At 40.2% G+C, this 13,058-nt stretch overlaps 1 protein-coding gene across 3 annotated transcripts in view; it reads right to left on the reverse strand.

Annotated features, from left to right (window-relative positions):
- EYA2 (EYA transcriptional coactivator and phosphatase 2) overlaps positions 1-13,058 on the reverse strand; it is an 87,745-nt gene that overhangs the window by 36,588 nt on the left and 38,099 nt on the right. For all 3 annotated transcript variants that reach the window (XM_056507411.1, XM_056507410.1, XM_056507409.1), the window contains exons 2-5: positions 12,908-13,026; positions 9,299-9,347; positions 8,577-8,716; positions 5,569-5,682 (exon numbers count right to left, since the gene is read on the reverse strand). In XM_056507411.1, the coding sequence (XP_056363386.1) occupies positions 5,569-5,682; positions 8,577-8,716; positions 9,299-9,347; positions 12,908-13,026 (422 nt within the window). The remainder of the gene's footprint in view (positions 1-5,568; positions 5,683-8,576; positions 8,717-9,298; positions 9,348-12,907; positions 13,027-13,058) is intronic.

The following is a 13,058-nucleotide window of genomic DNA, read 5'->3' on the forward strand; positions in this document are numbered from 1 at the left end:
CCCAGCCAATATAAACAGAAGGGGCATCCAAAAAGGCCCATGCAGGAGTGTTACCCACTGCCAGCAGAGCAGTTCAGAAACTCCTGAGCTGCACAGCCTGTGCTGCCTGAAGCAGGGTCAGGCTGAACTTGCCCACAAACATCATCCCACTCTCTCATCCTATGACTGAATTCTGTTTCTTCCTCCACAGCATTACCTCACACAGGGCTTGGAGATGAGATACAACAAAAGCAGTACCAGTCCTGCACAGCATCATGAATCTGATGTTTCCTCAATTTCAAATACCTGACTATACAGGTATGATGTTTCTCAACACAGAATTTTATATGTAATTTTACACTAGCTCTTCTATTGCCTCCTAGACATTTTCAAAATCATTAGGTATACTAAATCAATTATTCAGTGAAGCTTCCATAACATTTTAGCATATTCTTTGCCAAGTGCACTGTAAGCTGAATATTCAAGGCCAAGTTCATGATTTCCCAAGCTGTTACCATCCTACATTTTTTGATTTTTTTTTATATCCTATAGAAGCAAAGAATACTGATTTTGCATTAACCCACATTTTGAGATTTCTACCTGACCTCCACCAATGCTCTCAAGACACTCATGCAGCATGTCAGGGAATGTCACTTCTTTCTTCTCTGTATTCCACACTCTCCTTCTCCCACACAAACTTCCCTTTCTCACCACACAAACTTTTATCTGCATTTTCCTTATCCAGTCCTTTTACTATTGCCCTACCTTACTGCTTCTCTCTGATTCATGACTGTCACAGCTGCTCCCATCTCCCCAGTGCCACCCCCACAACCCTGATGACAAAGTCACACAAAACTCTCAAGGAGACACAAGACACCTCCAAAATAAATGCTCTGCCTCAGAGAAGATTTTGACTGTAGCAGTTACTATTTAATTTCCATTAAAGGCAGGAGTTAAAGCAGAGCTTTCCCTTGGGCAGCAGTAGCACAGATCCTTGCAGCCCACAGTGCATCACTGTCAACACCTTTGCCTCTCCCACAGACTTCCCTCTCCTACAAGTCAGCTCCTTTTAAAACAAAGTAAATGGAGCACAGTCAGCCCCTGGTGTTTAAAAATCTTTGAAAGGGAGACCATGCTGTTATTCTGAGGAACCTTGTATTTACACTGCAAAAAGTGAGGTCTGACCCCTCCTGAAGAGAGGCCTCTCCCTGCTGAACCCACCACGGCGTGGAGCACAACTTTACTGCCACAGTTTTAGACTGCAATTAATGCAAACCAGCTGTGCAGCAGTAGCTTTTGAAAGAGGCTGCTACATTTCTACTGAGGTTTTAATTTTATCAATCCAAGGCATCAGAGTGACAGTTTGCTGAGAACATGCTCTCACTTTCCTTTATTTTTGGGACTTCACAAGGATTTGCTATCTGGATGCCAAAGTGTGATCCACGTTGCTCAGGTGTAGATTGAAATTTCATCACTATTTCCATCATCAAGAATCAAGTTCAAAACTAAACATGGACATCCTTTGTAAAATTCATGCAGGCAGAGGTAGCTGTTCACGACAAATTGGTATTTATGACCTCATATTAAATTTTTAACACACAAATTCGCAAACAATTGCAAGAAATTCTGGCATCTCTTGGAAAAAAATTTGTCTAGATTATCCAGATCTCAACAAGGGTCAAAATGTTTTCAGCATAAGAAACATTTTAATTGATTAATTATTCAGATTTTACTTGTTCTTGGGCCAGGAAAACAATTCATAAACAATTCATTCCACAAACATAAGCAATATATATAATTAATCCATTTTAAATCAGTGTTGCACAAAAGAAATGTTAATTTCTATTCATTCACTACTTCACAGCTCATCAGAAGGGCTCTACAAAGAAAACAAATGTTCAGCAGTAGCAAAGAATTTCACTGCATAGGTCTTGGGTCCCAAATTTATGTCTGTCCCAAGCTCAACACTGCTCTGCAATTCCTTGGCAATGGAAAGTCATCCCAGTTACATAACTGATTTTTCCTTTGTAATGTAAAAAGTATTTTGTGGGTAGATAGATTTGGATATTAAAAAACCCCAAAAAAGCAGTCAAATCTTTTCCTGCCCAACAACAGCATCCACAATGGTCTCTGGCCACAGTTTTAACTGTTGTGCAACTTCATAGTTTCATACCAGCTGTCATTTCAGCAATTACAACTGAAGAGCAAGGCATTGTCTAGGAATTAATGACAAGCTGAGAAGAAATGTCCTAATGTGCAATCAAGGGGTAGCACATGCTCTTGCAACCACAGGAAATGCTCTATAAGCTGGCTGTTATTGCACTCTCTGCAGAGCTGATGGGTTTCTGGGTTAGCTAATGTGCTGGCAAAATTTTCTCTTTGTATTTTACATAGCTCACTAAATGTTAAGTTTCTTATATTCCAAAGATTTCTCCCCCACCCTCAGCAAAATGCAGTTTCCTCAGCTGCCAGTGAAGACAGTAGGATTTTGGGGGCACAACTGGAAGATAATCCTTGTGTTTCATGTTCAATTTCTATCATTGAATAGTAATTTTACCAGAAGTCTGAGCAAATCACTGAACTGCTAAATTGTCAGAAGAAGTAAACTTAGAAAAATGTGTGCTAAAAAGTGAAATATATTTTAATACCAAGCCCAGGGTGTTTGGTGATTGGTGCTGTAACTGAACACTTACATGAGGATTGATTAAGAAATGAAATGGACCTTGAAGAAACATTTCTCTCCCAGCATGATAAATTTACCACTTTAAAGGCAAAAATCTAATACAGGCTGTTACCTCCTCTCCAGATTCATGACTCTAAAAGTGAGTGCATCCCCAGACTGGCCACATGCATACTTCAGATCTCTTCATTATGAAACAAATAATTTTCTAAATGCAATAATGACCTGGAACAACCATCTACACAGCACTGGTCAAAAAGAAAAAAAGGAGAAAAGTCACTCCTTCAGAGCTAATATGTGAATACCAGATTTCAGTCTGAATGTTACTTGAAGCCTGACGATATCCATTGTTACTTGGCAATTAAAATCTTTGTTTCAATCCACAGTACCTTTGCAGCATGGTTTTGTGTCATCTTCTATATTTGTATATGTGTGTGTGACACACTGCATTAACTATTTGGCTAACAAACTCTTCCACAATCAATTTTGTTTCATGCTAGGGAAGCATGAAAATAGATTTCCCCTTCTGACTGGCAGTAAAATAGCTCTTTACCACTTACTGACCAAAAGGCTGTTATATCTTCATTTTTGTTCTTTAGTGGATCCTGTTCTCATTCAAGAACCAGGATAGAACTGACAGCTGGAGTTCAGGATGAAAAGCTGAATGCTACCCCTTTACACCTGCATCACCTGTGTTTGTTCTGCAAACAAACAGACCTAAAGAGAGCACAATTTGGCTTCAGAAATACAATTTACTGTTCACAACCCCACAGGTATCCCAGCCTGCCAGGGCTGCTGCCAAACAAGCACCAGAGGGACCAAACCAGCACCAGCCATGGTAACACTGAAGGACAGCATTTGTCCCACAGCCCTGGCAGACAAAAATTTGTCACCCAAGAAGTTTTCTGCTCCTTGGTGAGTGGTGTAACACCTACAGTGGGCACTTGTTTGCTGCTGTAACTCCAATCTGAGGGACAGTGAGGAGGAATCAGGAGGGTTCAACAATCTGAGCACCACCCTCACCCACAGGTGAGATCAGTATCAGACCTGGGAGCTGGTCCTCAGTGGAGGCAAACAATACAAAATTATTTCACTTACGTACCTGAGCTATTAACACCTTACAATATCCGCAGAGAACAGCTTAAAAAAGAAATGTTTTCCTTTGCACTTTGTAACAGAAAAGTGAGCAGCAGTTGGAGATACCTTCTCTTGCTGAGCCCCTCACCATCACCCTCTTTATGATCTCTCTTCCCACATGATGCAAAAAACATTTTGTCCTTGAACTGGGAGTTAGAAGCTTGACTCTTGAAGCCCCCTTGAACTTTTAAATAAATATAAATCAAGAAAAACTTTCCCTTTTCAGCTGGTTTAGCCAGTCCCGGTGGTGCTGGATCTGGGGGCACAGGCAGTGATCACATCCCACCCTGAGTGCTGTGGCTGGGACAGCCCCGAGCCCACAATCCTGGGCAGACTCAGCACAGGAAGACTCCTGGCTCCTCACCCAAAACCTCTCAGCAGCACTCAGCAAGGTAAATAAACCACACAGCCAGGGATTCACACTGCTCCTCTCAGGAGGAGAAGGGTGGAAATATTTCTTTACAGGAAGACACATTCACTCCTGCTCCCTGTGCCTTGAGAGAAGCACCTGCCACTTGCAGAAACTGTTTTCCCCTATTTTCTTTTGCATTAAAGGCTTACTGAGCTAGCTGAAACAATCTTCCTGGAAGGACTATCTGAAAAGAAGTGATTTTACCCATCAGCACAGCATGGCCCTGGGGCATGTTCATGCTCATACACTCAGGTCTCCTCAGCCTGTTTGGTCCAACTCATGGCTGTGTCACTGCTGCTTACAAGTGTAACATTTTCAAGTGCTGATGCACAAAATTTGCTTGTCTAAAATTCTTGACTGAACAATGGGAGCACCTTAAAAATCTCAGTCCAAGTAAAGTCAAGAGTCTGCCTTCTCAAAAGAGCACATGTGGAAGCAGGACAGGTGACACCTCTAGGAGTCCATGTGACAAAAAACCCCAAACCCACAGGCTTCCTTTTTTAAATGTTTTTTTGTGTGTCTTCAGCATGTACTCTGAGTTATTCAAGCCCCAAAAACCACTTTAGTGTAAGAGATAACGTGCTCTGACAAAATCAGCAGGTGAAGTCTCAGCCAAGGGTCAACTTTTAGTCTTCAGCTGTCTTACATAATATCTGGAATAAAATGGATTCTACCTTGTTTTCCCTGTTTTGGTAACAGTGAAGGATTTTAGAAGCTCTCAGACTTAAAATAAAAATGGATGTGTGTGTCCACCTTTCACTTTCAGGATTGAGAAGAATTAAGAGAATCAAAAGACATTTTTGCAATAGGGACAGCTAAGTATAATGTCACAAAAGGGCCTTTTGCATAAACTCCTCAACAATATCAAAAAGCAAAGTGATTGACTTGATCTCTCTCCCCTTCCACAGCTTCTACAAGAATTTGGGAAAGCCATGCAATTCCCTTTAGTTTTACAACCCTTGGAAAATCTCAGAGGGATGGACAAAGCCAATGCAGAGCCTGCAGAGGTGACAGGACTGTTTGCATGAAGTATAAAACCACTTTTGTTTTGCTTCCATCAGAATGCAGGAACTCACACCAACACAACAACCTATGCAGTCACAGAACTAATGAAGAAAAAGACAACACAGGTTCTGCAGAAAGACAAAGCTTATACTGATCATAGGTGAAATTCTGCTAGGGCATCACACTTAAATCCAGTCCTTCAGCCAAAAAGCAATGCCCTGATGAGCAAAACAGATCAGGCAGAGACTCCCTCCCTGTGCTGCCCACACCTCCAAGCTTTCCCAGCAGTGGCAGGAGGAGAATTGGGCAGGATGGGGCTGAGAGTGCCCCCCTGAGTCCCCTGAGCCCCTCTCACCGTGCATCTGGTAGGAGTAGGGCGCCTGTCCCGCCGCGCTGCCGAAGCCGGAGCCGTAGCTGAGAAATCCACCCTGGCCTGGGGAGTGGCTCAGGCTGTCCTCTGTTTTAATGCCTTCGGGGTGCACAGTGGGAACCAAGAGCAAAACATGAGTGCTTGTCATATGGGGATGTAAAAAAAAGCAAGTGTAGGAATTAACAAATTTTCACCTGGATTTTAACCAAATAAATTCTCTTTTTTTAATGCTTTCTTTTACAAATATAAATATAAATATAAATATAAATATAAATATAAATATAAATATAAATATAAATATAAATATAAATATAAATATAAATATAAATATAAATATAAAAATATATGCATGTTTAACTCTGCATTACCCAAACAGGTCTCCTAAAAGCCAAACAAATTCATCACAAATTTATTTGAGTCAGCTGCATCCTGTATCGACACCCAAATGCACTTTTGCTCAGATGGGCAAACAACACAAATGATACAGTTTTCAAAAACAATTTCTGAACATATAGTTTTGTTACAGAATTGAAGAAACTCATTAACACATAAACTTCCTGAAGAATTATCAGATGCAAGCAATGATTAACAATGGAACAGGACCTTCAGAAAAATAACCTCAAGATTTCTGTTCTCAAAAGAGTTATTTTTTTCTTGCATTATATTTTCAGCTTTGGTATCAAAACATTTATTGGCAATTCCTACAGGAGGGTTATCATCTACTCAGTTGGATATAACATACAGTTCAGGAACAATAGGTAAGCCCTGAAGCCACAAAAATCTTTTCATTTCTAAATGCAGGCAATTAAACTGACAATTTACAGGGGGAACAGCAATAGCTGAATAAAACATTGCAAGATGAAACCCTTGCTGGTAATGAAAGGAGTTGATATTTTATTCTGAGATTGTACAGCTGTATTATTAAAATAAACAGCTCAAAGGTGCAACATATTATGAACCCTTTGGGCGTGATCCTTCCCTCCTCTGCATCCTATTTGCAAAACAAAAGATGGCCATTGGACACTCCCTGGGTGCTGGGGTTAAACAAAGACCCTGCCGATGTTTGAGCCTTGGATTTATACACTTTCCATGCTGTTTTCATCTTTTAGCACTTGCAGGCAAACTCGAAGACAAGTTGAATTCAGGTGCCTTTGCCCAAACATGCTCCTTTCTACCTTAACTAGACGCAGCAAGTCTGTGCTTGCTCAGGTTTGGAATAAGTTCTCCTAGATAATGTTTTCTCTAATAAAAATCACTTATTACAGCTTTAGGTGAGAAGAACTGTGACGCAGTCTGAGCACAAGATGACTGTGAAAGGCAGGAGTTTATTTGGACAGTGAGGGGACAAATGCCACTTCCCAGCAGGGATGAAGTGGCTTCATCAGTGCTGGGGAAGAGAAGTGTGTGCAGAGAAGCCCCTCTACCCAACACCCTGTGCTTTTCTATTCCATCAGCACTCCACAGGCCAGCATCCAACCTACCCACCCCAGCTACAATTAATCTGCAGAGAATGAGCCTCTTTGGAAGCCTAAAAATTATTTTCAGACAGCAAAGTAACTTAGCACCAAATTAATTTCCACATAATGTTTTGTTTTGTCTAGAAACTGGCCGAGTTTTATTTTTTGTGCCTAAAAACAATACTGCCTCATTGTTCTTGGTTGTCAGCCAGGTGGAGCTTTTCATTGGCTGTGCTGAGTATCTTAGAGAGGGTGTAGGGGCTGGGGGAGGGAAACCACTGCTCAAGGATGCTAAAAGGTCACCCAGAGGATTTATAAGCAGCATATGGGCCTGACACATGTATGCTCTAAAGCCTCTAGGCAGTAGCAAATGGCTCTACTTTCACCTGCTCTAACAAGACAACTGCTCAGAGTTTTCCTTGGAAGTCAGCCAGCTGATGCAAACACATAAATAGCTCCAGGAAAGGGTCTCAAAACATTCCTCTCATCATCCTGGTAGAGCTTTGGCTCTGTCAAGGCCATTTCCCCAGCCTTCCAGAGAGCTGCACTAAATTTCCCTTCAGTGAAAGCTTTGTCTGTATAAAAACCTCTTGTTGGGAAGAGATACTGTATTTGCCAATTAAACAAAGGTGTTTAAGAGCACAAGAGAAAACAGGTATGAAAACAAAACTACTTTAATGGTACAAGACTCAGCCCTGATGGGAGCAGCCAGAAGTAAGAAGCCTAAAGCTTTCTGTTAAAGAGCTGTAGCTAAACAAGAGCAACATCTCTTTGGTCTTCACGAGTGGAAAGAACTTTCAGGCTCCTCAAAAGCTCGGTATTCCCATGCAGAGCTTGAGGACACTTAAGGCTTGGTTTAGCAGGCATTCCTCTGTCAGGAGTGCTGGTTTAATCAGTGCCCTGTGTGAATCCCCCAGCTGCTCCTGCACAGCCCTGTCCCTCCACAGCTGCTGGCAAGGCTGTGCAGAAAAGCAGAGACCAATGCTGACTGGGATTAGAAATGCTGACTGCACATATAGCCAAAAACTGTCCATTTAAACACAAACTGTCTTCCAAAACCAAGGTACTCTGTAACATCTCACCCATGCCTTATTCTGCTCTGCACTTTGGTTCTTCTGTAATAATACACACAAAAATTTTCTCAAAGTAGCTTGTGTTATTGAAACTTTAGGAACAATCAAGTGGCAAAGTGTAGTTTTCATAATTATCATCTTTACTGTACTTTGTCTTGACAGTGAATCATAGGAACACTCAGAAGCTACTGCTCCTAAGTGGCACATCCTACTGAACCTGAATTTCTCATAGTCTACTAATGACTGACTCCAAACTTATCTAGTTTGAAAAACATAACTCATGATATGAAAAGCTGTTAGATTTAAGGCTGATATAGTTCAAAGTAAACCTAACATTTTTAAAGCTAGACTTTCCTCTAAGCCTGAGAAGACAACGTCGCTGAGACACAAATACCACTTCACTCTAAGGTTTAAACAGTTTCAGTCTATTTTTCCAGCAGCAGCAGGAGTCTGGAGTACTCACTGTAGGAGGGGATTCCGTAGGGCTGCCCTGGGGGAGGATAGGCAGTGTAGGCAGCAGCCTGCTGGATACCTGTGCTGTACTGAGCCTGTCCATAGGCTGCCATGGCGGGGAAGGGCACGGGCACTACACGGGGATAATGTCTGCTCACAAGGAGAAAACACAAGGGTTTGAGGCAATAGTTATTGCACATGATCTTCTAAAGCAAAGCAGAACAGTTCAGGACATTTTGCCAAAATAACATTCAACACAGGATGCTGGATATTTTGAGAACTTGGAATTGACTGAACCAAAGCAGAAGTTTGTTTTATGAATTATCAGATTAAGCCACCTAAATTCATGGAAATTTTAAGACAGTGCAAAATCTGTGCAAGTTAAAAAAGTAAAATAAATCAACACTGATTTTTCGTGCTTCATTTTGAGTGTGCCAGACAAGGAAGTGTGATGGGAAACCTCAGATGTTTTGACACATCCCCTCTGTGGTCACTTATAAATACATGATAAAGTTTGTATACCCAGGAATACAAAACCACAGTTCACAGTACCTCAAACCTTATTTCACTCCATATCCAAGAAGATTAAGAACCAGCTCGGTGCCAGAGATGTGCGGGGGAACAGGTGGATGGGCTTAGGGCAGATGTTTTCTAAGGTGACAGAAATCTGCACAAAATGGCTGCTCAGCAAAACACAGATTTTAAATTACAGCACTTGGCACAAGCACTCACTTCGTGGTGTACAGATGGAGAGGACACTGTGGTGCTGCCTTGCTGCTGCCTGGAAAACAAAATTAAAGAATTTTAGACTTTCATTGTGTTCTGTTCTATGACACAATTGTTTCTACCACTGCAGGTTTGAGAAAAAATATAGAAGAATCAAAAGATTTTTATTTTTTAGTTAATATTCCCAAACTGAGGTAGGAAAGAAAGATATTATTCTCCACTTAACAACAAACATAGATTTCGTTTCTAATTGAGAGTGAGACCAGTTGACTGAACTACCAGTTTCTTCTTCTCATGAGACTGATATCAGTCATGAAGCTGGGCTTTGAAGCAATGAGTCATATGCTAAAGGCTATAAAAGCCAATACTATGATTGCTGAAGTGATTTAAGCTCACAGCACATTTTGATCTTTTGCTTTTTTTGGTACTCTCCTAGACCATGACTCACTTTCTTTAATGTCCATTAAAATTTATCAAATAATAGTAAATATTAAAAACACAACATCATAAATCTTAATCTGAATTTTTAAACTGTAGCATACCTTATGGAACTACCAGCAATTAAAAAATTAGATCAGTAGAAAAGCTATCATACAAGTTTTATGTGCAAGATGCCTTCTAATGGACCAAACAGCTGTGTGCTGTAACATTACCAAAGAAAAATGTGCCACCAGCTTTATTTAGAGATGTTTACATTTACCTAATTAAAAACTAAAAAACAAACAAACAAAGCAAAATTAAAACCTGCAAGTTGCCTGTAAATTTTACTGAAAACATCATACCAAAATACCACCATGTACATTTTCAGGTTGCCTCCACAGTGCCATCCAAACTTTGCTTCTCAGTTTTGGCTGCAGTTGTCATTAATTCAGCACTATAAATGCCAAAACACTCTCACAATCATCAATTATGGAAAGGCACAACAGATTCAGCCTCTGTGTCTCCTGGCTGCATCAATGCACACACCAGACTCACACCCACCCACCTTCAGTGACCAAAACAGCACAACTTCCTTTGTTCAGACATTGGTCAGCTGGCAAATCTAACATTTAAACCATTTTTCATTTAATAAAATATGCAAGTACATATAAAGTCTAAATACATGCAAGTAGTCCTACGAGTTTGGGTAATTTCTGCTGTAGACATAGACAGAATGACCAAAAAGACACAGCATGCTCACATCTGAAATGTTCATTCATCCTGATTTAGATCTCTCAGGAAATTGTTTTTTCATCCATAACCCTTTCTCACAACATTTTACATGGTTTGATCATTTTACACGGTAACACGGAGATTACACCAAACTATCTTTAAAAACACTGCCATTTCATCTGGTAACTTTTTAGACTAAATTTCAATAAAAAATGCATCATCATGAGTTCTTACTGCAAATGTTAATTACTAGCTATCATTCATTTTTTTAGAATGTTAGTTTTTGTAATTACTGGTGAAACCTATACAGGACTAATCACTAAGAGAATCACCCTATTCACTGACAGAAACAAAACCAGAAAGACTCTCCAAACATCTGCAACCATCTTGCAACATCTTAAAAAAATAAAACCTATATGCAATCCTACCTTGCTGTCTGTACCTATAAAATGTGGTACAGTAAAACCTATTTCCCAAGCAACAAGCAGAGAGGTTTAGTTTTAAATATTAACACAGGACAGTGTTATACAAATGCACCTATTATTGACAAAGGATATGTTATACACACACATCTATTCACTTACAAATCCACAGAAAAAGACTGAGTTTAAGTCCAAAACTGGGCTTACCTGAGTCACCTTCAAACTCACTATGAAAAATTTGCTTTGACTTACCTGAAAGGTAATAGTTTAGAAAATTAGATTTTCAGACAATGAAAACAAGAACTACACCATTTCTGTCTGTCCCTCATTATCAAACAGAACTGCATTGGAGAAACAGACATTTTAAAATTCATTTCTTTAATTCTTAATGGCTTTTACATCAAAAACCCAGCAGAACAGTTTGAGCACAAGCCTCATTTCTCTGTGAAAAACATCAGAGCTTCAAATTTTTTATTTTGGTACAGAGTAAATAAGTTTGCCAAGAATGCCAAGAAGGAATTTACTGTGTGCGAATATGCAATGTGCTACTGTCACTGACAAGAAAAGGCAAAGCTGATCCTACCAGCAAAATGTGCACTTGAAAATTTTATTGATATAACTGCACATCTCATGATAATCACTCATGAAAAGAACAGCTACATGGACATCTTCATGAGTAAGTACTGTGATTAGACTTGCTAAATGTAATACTTTATGTGTAATGCAGAGCATAAATTTGTGTGCATTTATTACATTAAGAGCTCTGTCAATCTGAGAATTTTCAAAAATACAAGTATTTTCCTGTTCTTCAAATTAACCAGAAGTATCACAATCTTGGTAGCACAGAGGATCATTCTGTAGAAAAAACACCAAAATATTTCTCTAAGAAACAAATCAATGTGAGCTGTCACTGGCAAACTGTGGTCCAACATACAGCTCCTGTGCTGGCTCTTATTTATATCACATAACAAAAAAACATTTCCTGCACCAAGATGTTTACAAAATGATGTACCCAAAAATCATTTCTAGCTCTAATCTTTTCTGCAAACAGGAACATTTAAAGGGATGTTTCCTTTAGGCTGTTATTCCTTCTACTACTCCTGTAAATAGTCACGACGGGCGTGATTTAACCACACAATTCCTAATGCTTGAGCAAACGTGCAAACAAACATATCCTGGGCTTCTAAGAGCCCATAAATGAAGGGTTAAACATACTACTAAAACATAATAGGCAGTGCCTTTTCCTAACTCCCCTCTAACAGGAAGGCTGACAGATCCTGACCGCAGCAAACAATAGCTGGGATTGTGCTAGCAAGAACTAGTTCAGCTGCATCACTTGCCAATAATTTTTTTAGCAGATTTAACATTCTTCTGTTTCCTTCACTTGAACAGTATGATGCGGCAGGGGGGGAGAAAGGAGGAGAGCAGATAAATTTCCATCAGAGCCTCAACCACTGAAAGAATTCGTCCCTGGTACCTGCCAAATGTGGAACTCCAGAGCAGAGGCCAGCAGGGCTAACCATTTGGGGATGGCAGCAGTGGTCTCAGAGTGATGCAAACTGGGGCACAGAGCTGCTTTGGAAGAGGTTTTCAGGCTGCTCAATACATTTCTGGGCCTGGGAGCCCCCACATTCCCCACCTTTACAGCAGCACAGCCACCAAAGCCCAGGGCTCACATTCACACCACCACTGGGGCTCCAGCAAAAACTCGACACAAAATGTGGCTTACACCTGCAATTCTTCCAGTGGAACAGAACTCTCCACATGCATGTGTGTAGATCAGGCACCAACTATACAATATACATATTTACACAAGAAATATTTCTATTCCATTTGCATTCAAGCCATTGTGGAACTAAAGTCATCAACTGGCAAGTCTACAAAAAAAAAAAAAAAAAAACACTCAAAAATCTCAGTTGCTCACTGCACTGTAGAACTAATTGCCAGTAGCAGAGGCCTTGCAGTGGCCAGCTGCCTTTAGTCACATTTATTCATACATTTTATGTTAAAGCAGCAAACAGCAAGCAGAAGAGCAGCCTACCTTCTATGTCATCTGGAGCCGTGGCATAAATGTGAGAAAGGTTAAGCTTCAGTCTGTCAGGGCACTCTCTATTTACAGTCAGACTGGGTGATATCACTAGATCTAGCATTTCCTTATACCTGAAGGAAAACAAAGGAAAAATACAATTTAT

Source organism: Oenanthe melanoleuca, chromosome 20, assembly GCF_029582105.1.
Source record: "Oenanthe melanoleuca isolate GR-GAL-2019-014 chromosome 20, OMel1.0, whole genome shotgun sequence".
Taxonomy (NCBI): Eukaryota; Metazoa; Chordata; class Aves; order Passeriformes; family Muscicapidae; genus Oenanthe; species Oenanthe melanoleuca.